The 18,158-nt window shown below is 44.2% G+C and overlaps 1 protein-coding gene across 1 annotated transcript in view; it reads left to right on the top strand.

Annotated features, from left to right (window-relative positions):
- PRKCE (protein kinase C epsilon) overlaps positions 1-18,158 on the top strand; it is a 581,980-nt gene that overhangs the window by 172,627 nt on the left and 391,195 nt on the right. Inside the window, exon 2 of the mRNA XM_019516328.1 lies at positions 9,366-9,429. Coding sequence (XP_019371873.1) covers positions 9,366-9,429 — 64 coding nt within the window. The remainder of the gene's footprint in view (positions 1-9,365; positions 9,430-18,158) is intronic.

Raw genomic sequence — 18,158 nt, 5'->3', positions numbered from 1 at the left:
GGAGCAGGTCACATGGCTCCGGGAGGCATGGGTCCTGTGCGCACCTCCTGGAGCCCTGCCTGCTCCAGTGCAAAGCCAGACTAGCGAGCCACACAGGGCGGGGCTGGGTCCATACACCCTGCATCCCTGGGGACATCCCCCCTGCCACTCCCCAAGCCCCCCCTTCCACATCCCTCTGCTACCCCTTGCCCCCCTTAAACTCACCCCTCCTTAACTTGGACAGCGCCAGGGGCCGGAGGCAGCAGAAGAACAAATGATTGACACCAGAACATCTCTTTTGGAGGACTGACTCCCTGGCACGGTCTGGGACTATGCCTTGCTCCGCTCTTCTGCAGACCAGTTTTTTTAGACCCCTGGATATCCGGGGGTATAATTTTCTCCCTGCACTGAAAACTTGCAGTGCGGGGAACATTTTTTCATTCCCACACATGCCTCTTGCCCTGCCTCAAAGGGGCTTGAGATGGGGCAAGAGGCACGTGCACGCTTGTCTGGATGCGCTCAAAAGCTTTTTCTTATGTATCCCATATTTTTCAATAACTTCTCTGGGAGACATCAGAGTATAACTGATTCCAACATTTGGTTGTTAACTATTTCAGTTCTTGAAAATGTAGTTATTCAGTCACTGTTTCTTGAAAATCCACGTTATATCATTGCCAATTTTTAGATATCTCTGTTAAGAGACAAGCTAGATATTAAATATTAGGGGTGCACTGATAGAAATTTTGGGGGCCAATACCACTAGCTGATATTTAAGGAGGCATATCAGCCAATACCGATCTGATATCCGATACAGCTGCCTCCAGTGTGGTGGAAGGGGAGGGGGGAGGGAAGGGGTGTGCTGGGGGCAAATCAATGCCCCTTGCAGTGAGGGAGGGCACAGGATGGAGCTGTGGCTCCGGGGGGGGCTCCTGCCACTGCTTACACCCTGGGAGGGGGTGGGGGGCATGTGCCCCTAGATCTGTGCAGCACGGGGCGGGCTGCAGCTGCAGGGTGGAGCCATAGCCTGCACAGGTTTTCTTGCTGGGGGCTGGGCTTGGAGCAGGCTCTGGCAGTGCTGTGAGGAGGCTGCAGCCACCCTAAATTTCACTGCAGCTCTACTACCTGCCCTACATCACCACCTGACATAGCGGTGGCTTTTCCTGCCACTTGGGTGGAGGCAGGGCCTTGAGCTGGGGCTGCGCCAGGTGGCAGCACAGGGCTGGGACCAGAGCTGCGGTGAAATTTGGGGCGGCTGTAGCCCCTCCCAGGGCCACCAGTGCCCACCCCGAGCCCAGCCCCTGTTGAGAAGAGCTGTGCAGCACTGGCTCTGGCTCCACCCCACAGCTGCAGCCTGCCCTGCACCATGCAGATCCAGGGATACCGCCCCTCACCCTCCCGGGGTGCAAGCAATGGTGGGACCTGCCTCCACCCCATGAGCCTCAGCTCCATCCCATACCCCCCCCCCAATCTGGGCAGAACCTGCCCCTGCCACCTCCCTCACTGCAGGGGGCATTGATCTGGCCTCATGGCCCTTCCCTTCCACCTCCCCTCCCATGGCCCTTTCCTCCCCCCTCTTCTTCCGACTTACCAGCTGGAGGCAGCTCTCCATGCTGCTGGCTCTGCTCCATGCTGTGCTGTGGCTATGTGCAACACAGGCATTTATCGGCCAAACTTATCGGCCCATTATGCCGATATCTGATATAGACAATTTTCTTTATATTGGCACCAATCTGATATTGGACCGATGTATTGGTGTACCTCTATTAAATATAATGTACCTAATTTTTAATGACATGGTCGTCACGTGTCTAAGTAACTTCAGAATGAGTGGTATCTGTGCTTCTAGACTCAAATTCAGGCCTGTGATAAGTGGATGCAGGTCCACTGAAGTGAGGAGAGTTGCATTTCCTTACACCAGAGTCTGAATTTGGTCTTCACAGCCAAGTTAACTGAGTATTCTCTGGTTGGAGTAAGAGTAGTTACACAGAAGAAACCAGTGGAATTACTGAAGATTTACAATGACTGAGAGCCCAGAATTCTGCTGCTTAGATCTACTATTTTACATATTAAGCAGCAGCATCAGTAAATCTAAAAATACTGTATGGAATCTTCCTAATTTTTCTCATGCTAGGAGTATTATGCTGATGGCTTGTATTTTTTAGTTGGGAGCTGTGCAGATTCCAGTGACTCTACATAGCTTTATCCTTAAGCAAAGAAACTCATGGAGCTTCTCACTTAGATTTGGGCTCAACTTGAGGTCAGAACAAAACCTTGTGGGTACAAAATCACAAAAGACCAATTCTGGGAGGCAAGGGGAAACCAGAAATTTGCACAAATCACTTTTAAGTACTTCTTGAAAGCATTTCTGAGCTCATCGTGTGGGTAGTATAGATGAGCCTCCATGGTACGTGTTGTCAAGGAAGTAATTAATTTAGCGGTTGTTTGACATAAGGCAGGTGTTCTCAGTGGAAACTCCTTGGGTAGGGACAGATATTCAAAAAGCCTGAGCCTGAATTGATTCAGTCTGTTTAGGTTAGTCTAACCTGGCTTGGTTACACTGGTTTGTAACTGGACAAACATCCCCGCTGGAAAAAAGAAATGCCAGCACATGCCTGCCAGTGGTTCAGGCTAGAAGCCGGGGGGTGCTAGAGCAGCTCTTCCTTCCCTTCTACAGTGCTGTGCTGGGGGGGCGGGGGGGAGGGGGCATGGCCAGGCCCCGGCAGGGTGCTCTGATTAGGGAGGGGTTCCCTCCCCCCCACTCCAGCAGTCTAGTAGGGAGTTGATAACAGAGTGTTTATCACCCCAAACTCAGGGTTTATTCACCCATTAAGAAAACATCAGCCTCTCTCCATTAGTTTGAGCTCTTCTTAAATGGCTTTTCCAAGGAAGGAACAGAGGGACATTACCAGCTACTTGCTGATTAGCTCCAAAAAGCCCTAAGCTAACAGTCCTGTCTGCCTTTGTCCCGTTTCCCACAGCATGGACTGTATCCAGCATATGATATGCTAGCCAATGCTGAGTGGTGTCTGTGTAAGGCAAAGGGGAGGGGGGGAATACCTGCTTGAGCAGGGAGTGGTGGGAGGGGGGAACAGGAGGAAGCCAGGCAGACCCTGCTGTTCATGCAATCTCTGACAACATAGGTGGTGCATGGGGGGGCACAGGGGGCACATAACCCCCCTGAGATTGGCCACTGCCAAAGCTGCTGCTGGCTTCTTTGGGCAGTCGCTGCTCCCTGCCCTTGCTGCTGGTGCAGCCACTGACAGCTGTGGGTGGTCCCCACTCGTCGCTGCTAACAGCATGGATGGTGGTTACAGACAGTCCCCACATGCCACTCACCACTGCCCCGCCTGGCCACTGATGTCACTGTGGCTGCCTGCAGGCAGTCCCTTCTTGCCACCGCCATGCCCCCCAGCGACACTGGTGCCGCCACCTGTGGGCAGTAGCTGTGAAGCCCCAGCCTCTGGGGGCACACATTGTTCATGTCTGCCAGAGCTGCAGCCAGGGAACAGAGGGGAGCGGCTAACTTGGCTCTCTGGAGCAGAGAGCCCCACCCAGCCCAGAGAGCATGTCAGGATGCTGAGGGACTCTGGTTTAACTTAAACCAGGAAGGGGTCTGGAACAGACATTGCATAAACTGGTTTGACCTAAATCAGTTAAGTTTGATACTACATTCAGCCAGGTTTATCTCAGACTAGTTTCAGCTATTTTCAAACTGGTTTATGTGCACTGAACATCTGTTCCATACAGGTTTAAACCAGTTTCTGATCACTTAAACCGATTTATGTGTAATGTCTGTCCCTAGCCCTTAACTCCAGAGTAGGTGTCTCTATTGTGATGTGGAGACTGGTTAGTTGAAATCCTGGGACCATGGAAATTAGTCAAAACTTAATTTAAATTTAATTAAGCTCTGATTTTGCCTGGATCTTTCTGACCTTTAGAGTCAGGTGAAGACCCATATCTTCTCTCTCAAATGCTTGTAATGACAGGATTGCCTGTATTGAGAGGACCTGTTCATCTTTTGCTCATGGCAAAAGCCCATGTATTTATTTAATTCTTAATAGGGTAGAATATGTACCTTGAGCAAAGCAGGAATGGTGTATTGTATAAAACTTATAAAAGAAATATGCATTCTAGCATGTTTCATGTCACTGGTAAAATAGTCTTTTTGCAAGAGAGCCACTTTCATAAAACCACTTGGTCTTTTGCAGCATCAGAGAAAAACTGAAATGGGAGCAGGAGAAAGAAAGAGACAGACAGACAGACAGACAGAGTGCTTTGAGTAGCAGATGGAAACTGCCTGCTTGGCAGGTGGTAGGAGTTTAAGTTTAGTGTTCAAGGGCCCATCCTGGTCTGTCTAGGGGAGGGGGAGAAAGAGAGTTGGGTGTACATAAGTGTGTGAGAGAACAGAAGAAACACTGACTGTAGAGGCAGTGGTATCTATTTGAGGGTGAGCATGAGTGTGTGCGTGTGCACGTGCATGCATGCATGCAAACAAACATTTAAACTTCATTAAGGTCCTTTTTGACAGCCTAAGTACATTCTATGAACCAGGTGTAGTACATAAAGTATTTTTCTTCAAGGCAACCATCCATGGAGATTTATAGAAGTTATTCAAAAGAAAGAATCAGCTCAGTTCAAAGCCTATACTTTGCACCTGTGCTGTTGATCTCCTAATATTTCACATGTAAAGACTCTGCAAAAGGAGGTGAACTACATTTCAGCAGCAGTAGTCTTATTCACAAAATAATAAAGCTGCTATGTCACAAATGGTTATAAAAATGTCTTCAGTAAGTATCTAAGACTTCTGTGACATTTGTGGGAAAATTTTCTACTAGACCTTTTTATCCCTCCCTAATAATAACCCATCTCTTCTCTGGACTTCCCTAGTCCGTTCAAAATACAACTGCTAAGACTGTTGTTTTGACATACATATCACTCACCACTCCCTTTTGATTCCCTCTGCTGTGAAACAGGCGTAGAACATTTGTGTGACAAAGTAACTAACAGGTTTGTGAGACATGAGACAGAGATATGAGGATACGGACAGATGCACCTTCCCATGTTGCAAAGAGCCTTACAAGCAAGCGTGAACATTTGAAAATGAAAGGAGGCAGTAGAGGCTGTTGTAACTCATGTTAGTTGACAGCTATTATCTATGAGATGGTTGCAACCAGCAGTAACGGGGTGCACTCTAGCTTCTTTTCCATCCTATTTGTTTCTCCTTTTACCATATTTGCTCACATGCAACATGCCCAGGAACATAATACACACCTTGTTTTTGAAAGGCAGGATGAAGGAAAAAAATGTGCATGGTTATGGCTGCAATGAACAGGGACACAACCTAATTTTCACTTAATATTCACTCTCCCTCTGCTGCTTACACTGAAACCTAGCTGCTCCTGAAGACTGGTCTCCTTGGCTGGTTCTGTGCTTCTGAAAAGACCTTTAGAGTCTCTAGAGCTATGACATAGGAGAGAGAGCAGGATCTGCTTGCAGACAGCAAAACTGCCTTATGGTTAGCTTGATTAGTAGAACATCAGGACTATTAAAAAGGGGAGATGATTATTAAGACTTGTGCAATGAAGAGTAATGAGCCATTACTATTAGCCATTGCCTAACTGACTCCCATGGCTGCCTGAATAGTAATGCCACTGCTGTTGCATTGTGGAGCAGGAATCAATGGAGGGTGCTTCTGTCCTTCATAGAAAATCAGCTTCCTTGCTAAATACACCCTCCCCCAATTATGGGGGCTGATTTTGATGGAAAAGTTTTGTATTTTTTATAAGAAAATAAGGTCTTTCCTTACTAAAGCTATGGTCTGAAAAGTCATAGTAAGTGCTCTACAGGTTTGCACCAATCTTCATACTCGATGGGGCATCACATGCCTTCTCCCTGCCTCCCAGCTGCAGTGGTCCAGGTGTATCTCTTGGAAGCATGGGTGGGGGAAGGTTTCTTTCTTAACTGGTGTGCATATTTAGGGGGCAGAAGAAGGGAAATAGGTAAGGAAGTTAGCCTTCTCCCAGTTGGAGCTTGGATTTTGGAGAAAGAGGCAACATTCCATATTAGGTGGTGGTGTTTTATGAAGGCTGAAGCCCATTGGTTGGATGAATTGTGTGTGTATGTGGGTGGGATGTCCTAAAGGAAGCTCTTCTTCTAAGTAGGGACTTATGTGGTAGGGGTGGCAAATCCTCTGTTAGACGGGGGATGTTTTCAAGGACGGATGGAGACTCTTCTTCCATTTGGGATAATATTTCAGGGGAATCTCTTCTCTTGGGGTGAGGGGCATGTTGAGGGGGAATGAAGTCCTTTCTTGTGACCACAGACTGCATTTTTATTCAAATCTCCTTTAGAGTGTTTTCAATTAAGTTTGGTAAGAGTGCATTGTGGTCCATAAGAAATGTTGAGCGTCTCTTGGTCTGAAAATATTGGGGAACTACTAAGACAGGGATGGGCAAAATACAGCTTGTGGGCTGGATTTGACCCACCATCCTATTTCATCTGGCCTGTGGGTGCCCACCAATTGATTGTACCCAGCCCACGCTCCCATCCTTGTGCATGGGAGGACCCCGGCCCGGCCAAGCACGCAGCTTGTGGGCAGGGCTGCTGCTACTACCAGTGCTGCAGCCACTCTGGGAGCTGCTCAGTGTCTCCACTGTTCAGTGGCTCCTCCTCCTGCCCCTGCTGTGTGCCAAGGAGTTGAGTGTGTGGGTGGTTCCCATGCTCCCCCATCCTCCTTCACACCCAGCCTCCCCCAGCCTCCCTCACACCTCACAAATTCCACACACCCACACCCTGCTGCCATAGCCCTCCCATATATAAACACACCCTGTAACATACCCTATACCCCCACACACAGCCACACCCCATAACAAACCCCACACATACCCACCCCCCCACATACACACCTCACACCCCACCATACATACACACCCACCCCCAACCACACCCATACCCCCCACAAGCAATATACAAGAGTAAGATTTATGTTGCACTATTATGCAGTAGTTGCTATATACACTGTGCACATGCACAGAATTCAAGACAAAAATATTTTTTGAAATAAAATTAAAATACATTATAGTAAATGTTTGACTTCTAGTATATGGTTTGTTTTTTTCTGTCCCAGGATGCCATCCAGCTTCCCCCAGGAGTGCTTCTGGGACAAGGGGAGGGACTTCCAGTGGCAAAGACTTCCAGTCCCAAGATGGCGACTGGGGGATGCGGTACCTGTTAAGGGGCAGGGCTACTCTTGCAGCCTTCCAACAGCTCACCAGAACTCATTAAGTTGCCCTCCAGATAAAATAATTGCCCACCTCCACACTAAGCTATCAGGTTGCATGCAGTCAGCTACCTCTGCACTGCTTGAAGAGGATGGAGCAGGCCAGAGAATCTAGTTCTACATTCTTAGCTTTGTTACCAGTTTACAACAGAAATATTTCCAGCCTGAAACTAGTCACCCTAGTTCACTTTCTTAGGTTGAAAGTGCAACTTCATCTGCAATGTGAAAAAAATAACGCTGAACTTTTTGTTTGATTTTGTTTTTCTCCTCAAACCTCCTGTCCCTGAAACACTTTAGAATCTTTCTAGTTTGCACACCTATTCATTTTCAGTCAAGTTGGCTGTTTCTTCCCACATTTCAGCAATGACATAAACCCAGCACCACATAGGGTGTTTTATTGTTAAGATGCTGAAATATTATAACTAATTAAATGTAAACTATGTTTGTCAAAATTAATGATCGTGGTACATGTTGTACCTTTTATGATGCTGAGCATTATCCTGGCACTGTTGGTTGTTCACTTGCTTGCTAATTTGCAAAGATCGGGGAGTTGGGTCTCAGAGTCATTTGTGCACATTAGAGGAAGGGTCCTAATGTTGTATACTGTTAGTGACATCAGATATGTTTTTAGTCTCTAAGTAGCCAATTTGTGTGATTTTAAGAAAACAAAGACCTCTCTACCACCTCAACAGAGGTTAAGCATGTGTGGACTGGAAATTGCTGTGGTGTGGGGGAAGCGAATAAAAGCCAATTATGCTTAGAGGCAAATTATGCTCCTGAATATGAGGGAATGTATTGTTGTCTTGCTAGGTGGGGCTCCAGGAAGGCACTGAATCTTGGGAGTTGGAGGGGGAAATTAGTGGGTAGTATCAGATGTCAGCTCCCTTCTCCTTACCTCCAGTATCTAATCAATACCTGAAGGGGAAAGAATCACAGCCCTACCCAGTGCTAACTGCCCACTTGTTTTTTGGGAGATGGTGTTTTCTCCTCTCCTTCAGCCCTGTTGTATACACCAAATATTCAGAACTCTGTAGATCCTACATGGCCATGCAGGGAGATGTGGCTGGAGTCTTGTACAGCTGAGGAGGACAAGAGTACAATATAGTGCATAACACGTTGCTTAGGAGAAATTTAGTGCATTAGATTGAGGTTTTTCATATACTTACAGGAGACATTATTCTTTTACTGTAGCTTTTACATTTTTAAAATTTTTTGGGAAAACCACTGGTATACAAACCATCCATGTGAGGTACAGGGAGTCAGCTTGGTGGACACAACCAAGGAAACTGAAGGTTCATAATGTGATGTACAGTTACAATATATGTAGATATTTACATTGTACTCATCACAGTGGGGTCTAAACATGTCTCCCAGTATCTAGAACCAACAGGGTCTTTTTTTAAGAGCCCTGTTTTTATGGTGCTGGGCAGTGTTGGCACCCATTAAAATCAGTCTCCATGGAAACATCCAGAATCTCTCAGGATGAGGAAATAATATAGCATCTTGTACTTATGAGTCAGGGGCATAGGACGCATTTCAGTTTTGCAGTCTTAAAAAACAATGCACTTTGAAACAAATAATAATAGCAATGGAAGTTGCGTTTATTGATTTCCCCACATTCTCTAGTAGGATTTCTTCTCTTTCTCTCCGAGTTAGAAGTGCTTTCTCATTTGCATGGCTGTTCTTGGTGGAAGTTACAGCCAAGAGTTATTTGATACCACTTCCTTTTTAATTTCTTTTTTTTTAAGTCCTTGGAAGAAGTTGTTAAAATGTGTGGGGGCGGTTTGCACAAAGGTATTGGACTGCTAAGTACAGGCGGCTTGATGCTGCAAAATGCTGGAGTCCCTCTACTCCCCTTCAGTATCCCCAGCTCATTTAAGTCAACACGTGCATAGATGTCACCCTTTTACAGGCTCGAATTAAATGAGAGTGTGATACCTGGAGGATGAGGAGGCTCTCTAACCAACAAACTATGAAACTGTATGTGTATCTTGTTCATACCTTAAGTTTAAGAGTTCCAGGAAACCTTGTTCTCACATGGTGCATGTGGTAGCATGTCTAGACACCTCATCTAAGGTTATCTTTTTAATTTGCTTCTCAATTGCAGATTGACTTGGAGCCAGAAGGAAGAGTGTATGTCATCATAGATCTTTCAGGTTCATCAGGTGAAGGTAAGACCTTTCTAAAAATGAGGCCTTTACATTTGTCTGCCATACAGAATGTAACTGTTGTACCATTTGTACTACTTTGGTGTTTAACGTGTCTGTACAAGCTGAAGTTCAAAAGAAAATATTATTTTAAAGAAGTGTCTCTCTGCCGAAAAGGAATTGCAGCTTGTTAGTTGTGGAACCCACAGACAAATAAGAATAATAATAAACAAACACCTGATCAATATACAGTAGCTTAGAATTGTAATTTACCAAAGTAACTTCCAGATATTGGTATTTATTTGCTTTGGAAAGAATCTGTTCCAGCCTTCTGATAATTGTTGGAAATATAGAGAAATATTTAATATACATAGCAATCTTTATTAAATTATTAGGGTTTTTCCCACTGATTGTTCCTCTTTCAGATAAAACTATATATACAAACATTGTATTAGTAGGAGACTCATCTTTTATGTTCAGTGTCAGAGCACTTATTTATTGTTTGCAGCAAAAAACAAAATCTGGGAAAAGAAGTGCATGGCTTTAACAGAGAGCAGACTGTAATGTAGGAAGACTGTTTCATCTGTCAATAAAACTCTTGCGTATATCTTCTTGATTGTGCTCTTCATGAAAACTTTATCTGCTCAACCAATAAAGGTGCTTTTTAGCTTTGGTTTTGTGATGGATAATTATAAATGTTGTCCATTTTTAATAGCTTTGCGCAATGTTGTAAATACCTTTGCTAAAAAGTACATTTATTGGTTGAGGTTAGTCAGACAGTTCATGTAGGCCTAGGTAAGATTAGAAATGGAAATCAGGAATAAGCTCAAGTTACTTTGCCTGGATCATGTAAGGGATCAGCAAAGGAGTTTTTTTGTTTATCATTTTGATGTTCAAAATGAATTCCTGTGCTTGTGATTGTGAACAGTAACTCTCAAAAGCACATACTGTACTAAATCCCTTATTTTATAGAAAGCAAACCATTATTTGCAGCCAGTCTTATGCCCATGTGGCTGCATAGGTCATCCTTTATACTTTTGTTCCTTTTATGTATAGACTGCTTGTGGGTTGCATTAATAACAAATGCTTGCCCCCCAAGCAATTCTTACATATCTCTAGAAAAACTATATTACAGGTTGTTTTGTTGTTTAGCTGGGTAAGTGGGCCAGCTAATGTCTATAGTAGGTGAAACTTTCATGTTACGACTAATACCCATATTTTGTCTTCCTTGTTAATTGTTTGCAGCTCATAAAAATTTAGTGTCTGAAATTATTGCCTTGAGTCCATCATAAGTCAGGTAGAGATCCTTCAAAGCTTAGTTCTGTAATGAGAGCTTAGTTCGAACTGGCAACAGCTCTACTATTTCATTCCAATACAAGATGTTGCCAGCTGTGCTGAATTGTGTAATGTTTTCTTCTGGTGTGAGCAATAATCTTTTCTTTAGCAGTGGTCTAAATGCATCTTATAGTAGTGATGCTGCAGAGTTGTGACTTCTAAGTATAAAAATATACCAGGATTCTATGAGGGATGGGGCTTGCAAAGCTGATCTTATTTGTAACCAGGAACTTTGTTTCAGCTTTGTTTGTATCTGAATATGAAAGGTCTTATACAATACAATAGGGACCTACTCAAATCATGATTCCACAGATTCCATGGAAATTGCAAAATCAGGTGAACTCCACAAAATTAGTGGGAACCCCCTTTCCCAACCCTAAAATAGTACTAAAAATAAAATGCTGGCTTTTCCTGGCAACACAAAGGGGGCTGCTAGCACCAAGGCAAGAAGGCAAGATAGCTGCCATCCCTGCCCCTTGCCGCTGATTGGCCAAGAGGGCTGCCTGTCATGTGGCCCCACCTCTCACCAATCAGTGGCAAGGGGCAGGGCCACATGATGGACAGTCCTCTCCACCAATTAACAGTGGGGGGTGGGGCCACTGGAGCGTCTTGGCCAATCAGAAGTGTGGGGGGACCTCTATAATAAACCCGTGAAAATGGTGGCTAGTTCTGCAGTCTGCCTGCAAAACTGGCCAGCCGCCACCTTGAGTTGGGTAGACCCCTAAATATAACCCACCATACATACAAGATCTTCCCAAAAATAAGTCTCAGTATAGTGTTGGCCTGGACAAAAAAAAGTCTAGTCAGCCAAGAGAGGGTATGTTCTATTAAATACTGTTGAGTACCTGTTTAAAAGCAGGGTTGGATTCTCTCACGTAAGTTGTATGAGGTTTTAAAATTTTAAACTAGTATTTTTTTTAAAAGAGCAAGTAGTAAGTTCAGTTACTAATCTGTTCTTCAGTCTCTTCTCTGTAGATAGAACTGCCATTGAAATAAAAACAATCCTTCCTACAGAAGCTATCATTTATCAATCTGAGTGTCTACATATAGGTTCCTAAATCTATTATTTAACCAGTCAGATAGTCTGATTCCCAGCAGTGTGGAGGAATGTAGCCCCTACTGATGTTAATGGGAGTTGCAGGTTATCAGCTGGGGTTAAATTTACAAAGCTTTTTGAAAAATGTGCTTAGGCACTGTACCTCTTTAGGCTAATTTGTGACTCATAGAAGACTAGGGTTGGAAGGGACCTCAAGAGGCATCTAGCAAACCCCTTGCTTAAGACAGGATCATCCCTGTCTGTGTGTTTATCTGACCTACTTTTAAAACCTTCCAAGGGTAGAGATTCCACAACCTCTTTAGGAAGCATCTTTCAGCACTTAACCACCTTCATAGGGAAAAAGTTCTTTCTAATATCCCACCTCTGACTTCCATTGGCTTCCAGAAGAAGCTAGGCACCTAACACAAATTAGACCCTTTTGTAAGACTCACTAGGGGCCTGTGATATTATTAGGCACATATTATATTTACTTCAATATAACACAACCCTAAATATAAGATAACCCCCCGATAAATAGATTCTATATATGGAAAATTTATAAACTTGTTAAAAATTTCCAGGTATAGAATCTACTTGTCGCAGAACATGCAGATGCCCTGCTCCTTAGAGTAGGAACAGCTAGGGAGTGATGCTTGGGGCGTGGTAAAGGGGCGGTTGGAACCAGGCATAGCCCATAAGCCTGGGGTGCCTGGAACCCCATTATAGAAGTGAGACGCAGGGTAGCAAGAGCACTGTGACCAAGAGGACGGAAAGGCAGCCTCCCTTTTTATTTATAAGATCAAGACGTGGTGGGCAAGAACAAGGGTGCTTTAATGCAAACTTGGCACAGTAGGGGGTGCTAGGGGAGATCATGGCTGCCCCTAGGACCCCACTCTGTGACACTACTTATCGGAGATTTGTCTTGAATTTCCTACCTCTCACTGCTACAGTAGGGGGAAAAAAATCTAGGGCGTCAGGTAGCTGCCTTGCTTTCTGGCCCCCACAGCCTTCTCTGTCCCCTTACTGTCAGACCCTGCTCTTCTTGGGCACATGGAAGAGAGGGTCAGAATTTGCATGTAAGCAAATTACTACAGGTATCCATAGACTTTGTTCAGCCAGAATTGAGACATTGTTTCTTTTTGAAACTGCTACAAGGTTTAGCACAGGTCCTCACTTTTTTAAGCAGTATTTTTGTACTTGGTGCATCTACATGAGACACTAAAACAGTAGATTAATTATATTGTGCATTAGCATGTCATGGTGAAAGCTGTGCTAATGCATTAATGCACAGTAGAATTGGTCTGCTACACATTAACATCACATAAAAGTTGTGTGCTGGTGCTGCTACACAGGAGTGCTGATTACAGTGCATTAAGTCAGGGGTTTTCAACCTTTTTTAATAAGTGTACCCGTGGTGACTGTACATGGGGAAGGGTGGTGTGTGACCAGAGACAGATGTGGAGCAGCAGCAGCATGGGGTGGTGGGTGGAGCACACCATTCGCACCCGTGTGCCAGTACCCACTAGGGCCTTCCCAAGTACCCCCTGACAACCCCTGCATTAAGTTGTTACTTGTAAACTTAATGCCATCAGTGTAGTACAAACCATATACAATATTAGTTCAAAACCAAAAGGCTCATTATTTACTATATAATTAATTGCTCTGGACCCTAGCGGAGTCAACAGGATTTCAAGCCATGGTGACCCCACAGCTCAGCAGTGCTCAGCATGTGTGTTCTCCAGATTACCACCCCCTCCCCCCCTCCAAGGATCCATATGCTTATTAGCTCCCCACTCATGATTGGAACTGAGCATTCTTGTCACGAGTCCTGAGATGCTCCAAAATTTATATGCAGATGAGGTGCAGGTCAACCTGGTCTGGCTTCACATGGAGGGTGGGGTCACACTAATCATATGCACCAGGATTAGAGAGGGGGTGACAGAGGGAGTCTTGGGGACCTGTTTGATTATATTTATCAGACATTCAAGACTGATGCAGGAACAGGAATTATTGAAAATGGGAAAGAAAGGCATAGCTCAGCTATGGAAGTGAAGAGGAAGTTGAAATATAGTCAATGTAGTGGCTCACCGTGACTTGAAAAGAGTTGGCACTGAGGGGGACTGCATTCAGTGGCCACTAACATGCATCTTATTCAGATGGGTTGCATTAATTTATTCTTGTGATTAGATGAGGTGCACCAGTCATGCTCTCTGCCATAGGGGGTATGGTACTGATAAAGCTAGTGCTATTCCTGGTACTTTAACACACTTTCCTAGCCTTCCTACCTCAGAGCAAGTCATTTGCAGAATCCAAAGTGCCATATGTGTTCTCTTTTGGAATTCCTCATGGGAGAAGGTGGTGAGGGCCCAGCTGTACAAAGTGAAACAGTCTGGAGGCAGAGGAATGCCAGATATCCTTCTGTTTCTCTGGGCCAAGTCTATGAGCCAGGTTTGCAAACTGACAACAGGGGTGGAATTAAAAAATAGCCAGCTTTGTCAAGTATTTTGCAGGGCAGCTGCTGCGACAGTAGCAGGTGTACATGACGACCAATGGGAGGCCATGGGCCATGGTGTCCCCATGGTTCTATGAGGTCCTGGAAAGCTTCCAGGAGAAATACAAGATGCAGAATGCTACCATAGCAACCCTGGTGAACCACCACATGATACGGGAGGTGGTAAGGGCAAGAGACATCATATCACCTGTGGACTTCCTACCTGGTGACAGCTACCAGGCTGTGTGGGAGTGAATCTTCCATAAGGATCTACAGAAGGAGCACAGGAACCTTAACCGGCAGGCAGTCTACTGGGCACTCCTCGTACAGGCATAGAAAAACAGTGCAGGGCAGAGAGGTCCATTTAACTGACTAAGACAGACCAGCTGATGGCAGGCAGAAATGATCAACCACCTGTTCTGGGGCTGCCCATACACCAGAGAAATGTGGAAGAAAGTCCATGCACTCATCCTGGTAGTGACAGGTTTCAGAACCCTGACGAGATAAGTGGTCCTCTATAGGCACTTGACCAAACAGCAAGGGGCCACAACAGCTTGCTTTGACTAGTTCATTTCCTGCTTCACGTATGCCCTGTGGAAAGCCAGGAACTTGCTCATAAATGGACACAGACTACACAGTTGAGGACTGTATTAAAATGGGGTTGAGTGATATGTCCTGGTACTACAAAAAGACAGAATAGGACAATGGGAAAAAAATGGCAGACCTCATATGGTGGAGAAGGGACTGGCATAGACTTTGTCAGAGGCAACCCTCTGAAAGAACAAGTGATAGCAGTGAAATGGTGATAGGTGTGTGGGTACGCAGGGCAAACTGTGTAACGGGACTAGTTTAACTGTTGAAGTATGTTTTGATCTGCCAAGTAAACCACAATGGCCACTTGATAGGTTGTTAGAGGTACAGTGATATATATGCGTGTGTGTGTGTGTGTGTGCGCGCGTGTATAGACATAAATATTTTTGCAAAAAAAAAAAAAAAGATGGGCTGCCTTGGCCTGTTTTTGTTATCACTTTTTGGCCTCTTGTGGGTTAAGATCAAGTAGGAGCATCTGAATCACAAGACCTCTGGGCTTGGGCCTGCAAGTACGATGCCTGCCAATGGATTTAGGAGTATATGAAGTCCCAGGGTGACAGCATCAGATGGAGGATGTTTGCTGGTTGTAGTGCCATACTTGGTGTTTAGAAAGATTGAGTTCTGCCTGCTAATTGATATGCTTTCTGGAAGATTGAGTTCTGCTCAATCAATATGATTTGGAACTGATTTGGCTGATTTGACCTGGAACACTAAATACATTAAATTAAAAAAATGTCAAACATAGCATTTTTGACACTAAGGGGAGGGTGTTAGGGCTGGCTCTGACCCCCCTGGTGCCAGTCTGGTATTGCAATACCTCCAAGCCCACAGCCTAATTTTTAAGGGCCAAAAAAACCCAAACAACAGTTCCCATTAGTCATGCATTACAGTCATGCTCAGTGTTGGCTGCATTTCATCAACTTCAGAGTTAGTTTCTATTATTGAGCAATGCTGATTTTGGCAGCAGTTTATTGACAGCCAATGTATTTAATGAGTTTTTCTTGTATATGGTTATAAGATAAGGGACTTCTCCCCCATCTCCCCTCCTCCTCATGCTGATTGGGGGTCTAAAACCTCATCTTGTGTTCAAGTAAATATGGTAAATCCCTTTTTGTAAATCTGGACCTATATGACTAGTAGTGGACTGAGAAGCCTAACTTAGGCATCTATATTTGAAAATGTTAGCCTATGTGGTCCCCCCCCCACCAATTTCTCTCTTGTACTTTCTAGGCTCTTTGGCCTTTCCTACAATTACATAATACCCTGCTTTATTTTCTCATTTGTACAAGTCCTTCCAGAGTATGCCATAGGGCAGAGTACTGAAAAATAAACCTGTTCCTATATGGTGGAACCAAAGCACACCCAAGGTTCTAATTGGTTGCTGTCAGTGATACAATTGCTGTCAAAAATTTTTCCTGAACATAGAATGTTTTTTAAAAAAAGATTTGAAGGTACGGAGTCAAATTCTCTGCTATTTTAAGCTGAGTTTTATGAAGCTATGTCATTTTATGGCAGCAGAGATTTTTCTTGCTCTCAGGGTTGCCCATGGATTTCCAGCCTATTTTCAGGGTCAACCAGTTCTCATTTGGACTGATAGTTGTAGATTCAGTCATCTCCCTTTACTTTTGAATGTTACGAAGACCCTGATAATTATGTGTTGGTGTGGCAGGTAATTGATTTAATTTTAGTGGGATAGTGCAGTTTATAGAATGGCAGATGAAAAGTCCTAGTTTAGAGGAGCTTAGGGACTAAAGCTCTAATCCTGCAAACTCTTTCATTTAGACCGTACGTAAGATAATGCCCTTAGTGATAAGTAATCAAGGAACATTCTGATATTTAATCATATTTTAGTAACTGGTACTTTTCATTAAGCTTCTAAATTAGATAACGTTGAGGATGGGGGGTGGGGCATTGTTAATTGTACTTGCTTTTTAATTAATTTGGCCTGCTTTTCTTTATGAGCTGCTTGCATGGGTGAGCAAATACATGTGGAAGTCGATCTTAAAAAGTCAACTTCCATGACAAAAACCCAGAATGCCACAAAACTAAGTACCATCTGGGGTGCTGTCACTTTCCTGGCCTGTATGTATACAAAGGATGGAAGAAAGGTCCATTACTAAACGGTGGCAAGAAAAAGAGGTCAGCCTTGTCTGCACTATTTTTGTCAGAGCCCATTAAGAACCATCCATAGATATGAGAAACAGTGTATGAGGGGTAAAGAGCCAAGATACTGTTTGGAGGAGGAGTGCTCAGGATAAGTGACTGAGTGGACTGGAATTGCTACAAGGAATTCTCTTTTATTCTAGAGACAATCTCAGGAACCATAGAAAAGTTACTGATGCCTGAGTTCTTAGTAAATTGTTGCATGCCTACTTTTTGTGGCATGGACTTTCTTTTAAAGGTTGCCAATAGGAAAAGCTTGGTCACAGCTCTGCAACAGCATTAGTGATCTTCTTCTCATGTCGTGTCACCATGCCCAAATTTGGGTCCATAAATGGGCATACTGCTCCTTGATCTGTAGCCTTAGTGAGGTCCTCATTGGTGCATGGTTCCCATATATGTGTTCTGTAGTCTGAAGGTTTCTTCCACATTTCCACATGACATTTGCATCGCTGAAGTATCCACACAGTTGCATAGCAATAGTAATGGAAGGCACTGTTGGAGGTACATGACCTTTGAACTGCCATCTGGTAGATCCCTTGTAGTGTGGCCAACTCTACTGCTGCTGAAAGCCTTGAGGTGTTGGTTGGGTGTATGGTTTTAAGCCCTGTCTCCTGGAATCATGTTTATTTGTTTGAAAAAAAATGTTCCATTCAATAAATAAATATAAAATTTATCTTATAATATATATAGCCTTCACTGTTGAGAAATATGAACCCTAACAGCTTGAAAAACAGACAAACAAGAGGCAAATATGGTGCAAACATGGTTTTTTACTTTTTCCATTTTAGGCATATTGAATAACAGCATACTTAACTGCAGAACACAGTGCCAATCCAAGTGTATCTATTGCTTACATCAATTATTGTCAATATTTTTTGGACTTGCAGCATCCTTCATTGAGCTTAACGCACCCCTCCCTAACTTTTGTGAATTGAGTGGCACCCAGTTTCAAAAACTAATTTATATATTACAGCACTTATGAACTTGTAGTGGGGGTGGTGAATTGGCCAGTCAGGGACAAACCTGAGCCTGAACATATCTGCTTATCTATTAACACCTCACTTATTTCCTTGCACCTCCTGGCATGCTTCATAGGATCTGGTAGCACCCCGGGAGAGCCATGGCACCCTAGTTGAG

This window comes from Gavialis gangeticus, unplaced genomic scaffold (assembly GCF_001723915.1).
Source record: "Gavialis gangeticus isolate Ggan-Ray unplaced genomic scaffold, GavGan_comp1, whole genome shotgun sequence".
Classification (NCBI taxonomy): Eukaryota; Metazoa; Chordata; order Crocodylia; family Gavialidae; genus Gavialis; species Gavialis gangeticus.
The sequence above is the reverse complement of the archived record's forward strand: the minus strand, read 5'-3'. Positions and strand labels throughout refer to the sequence as shown.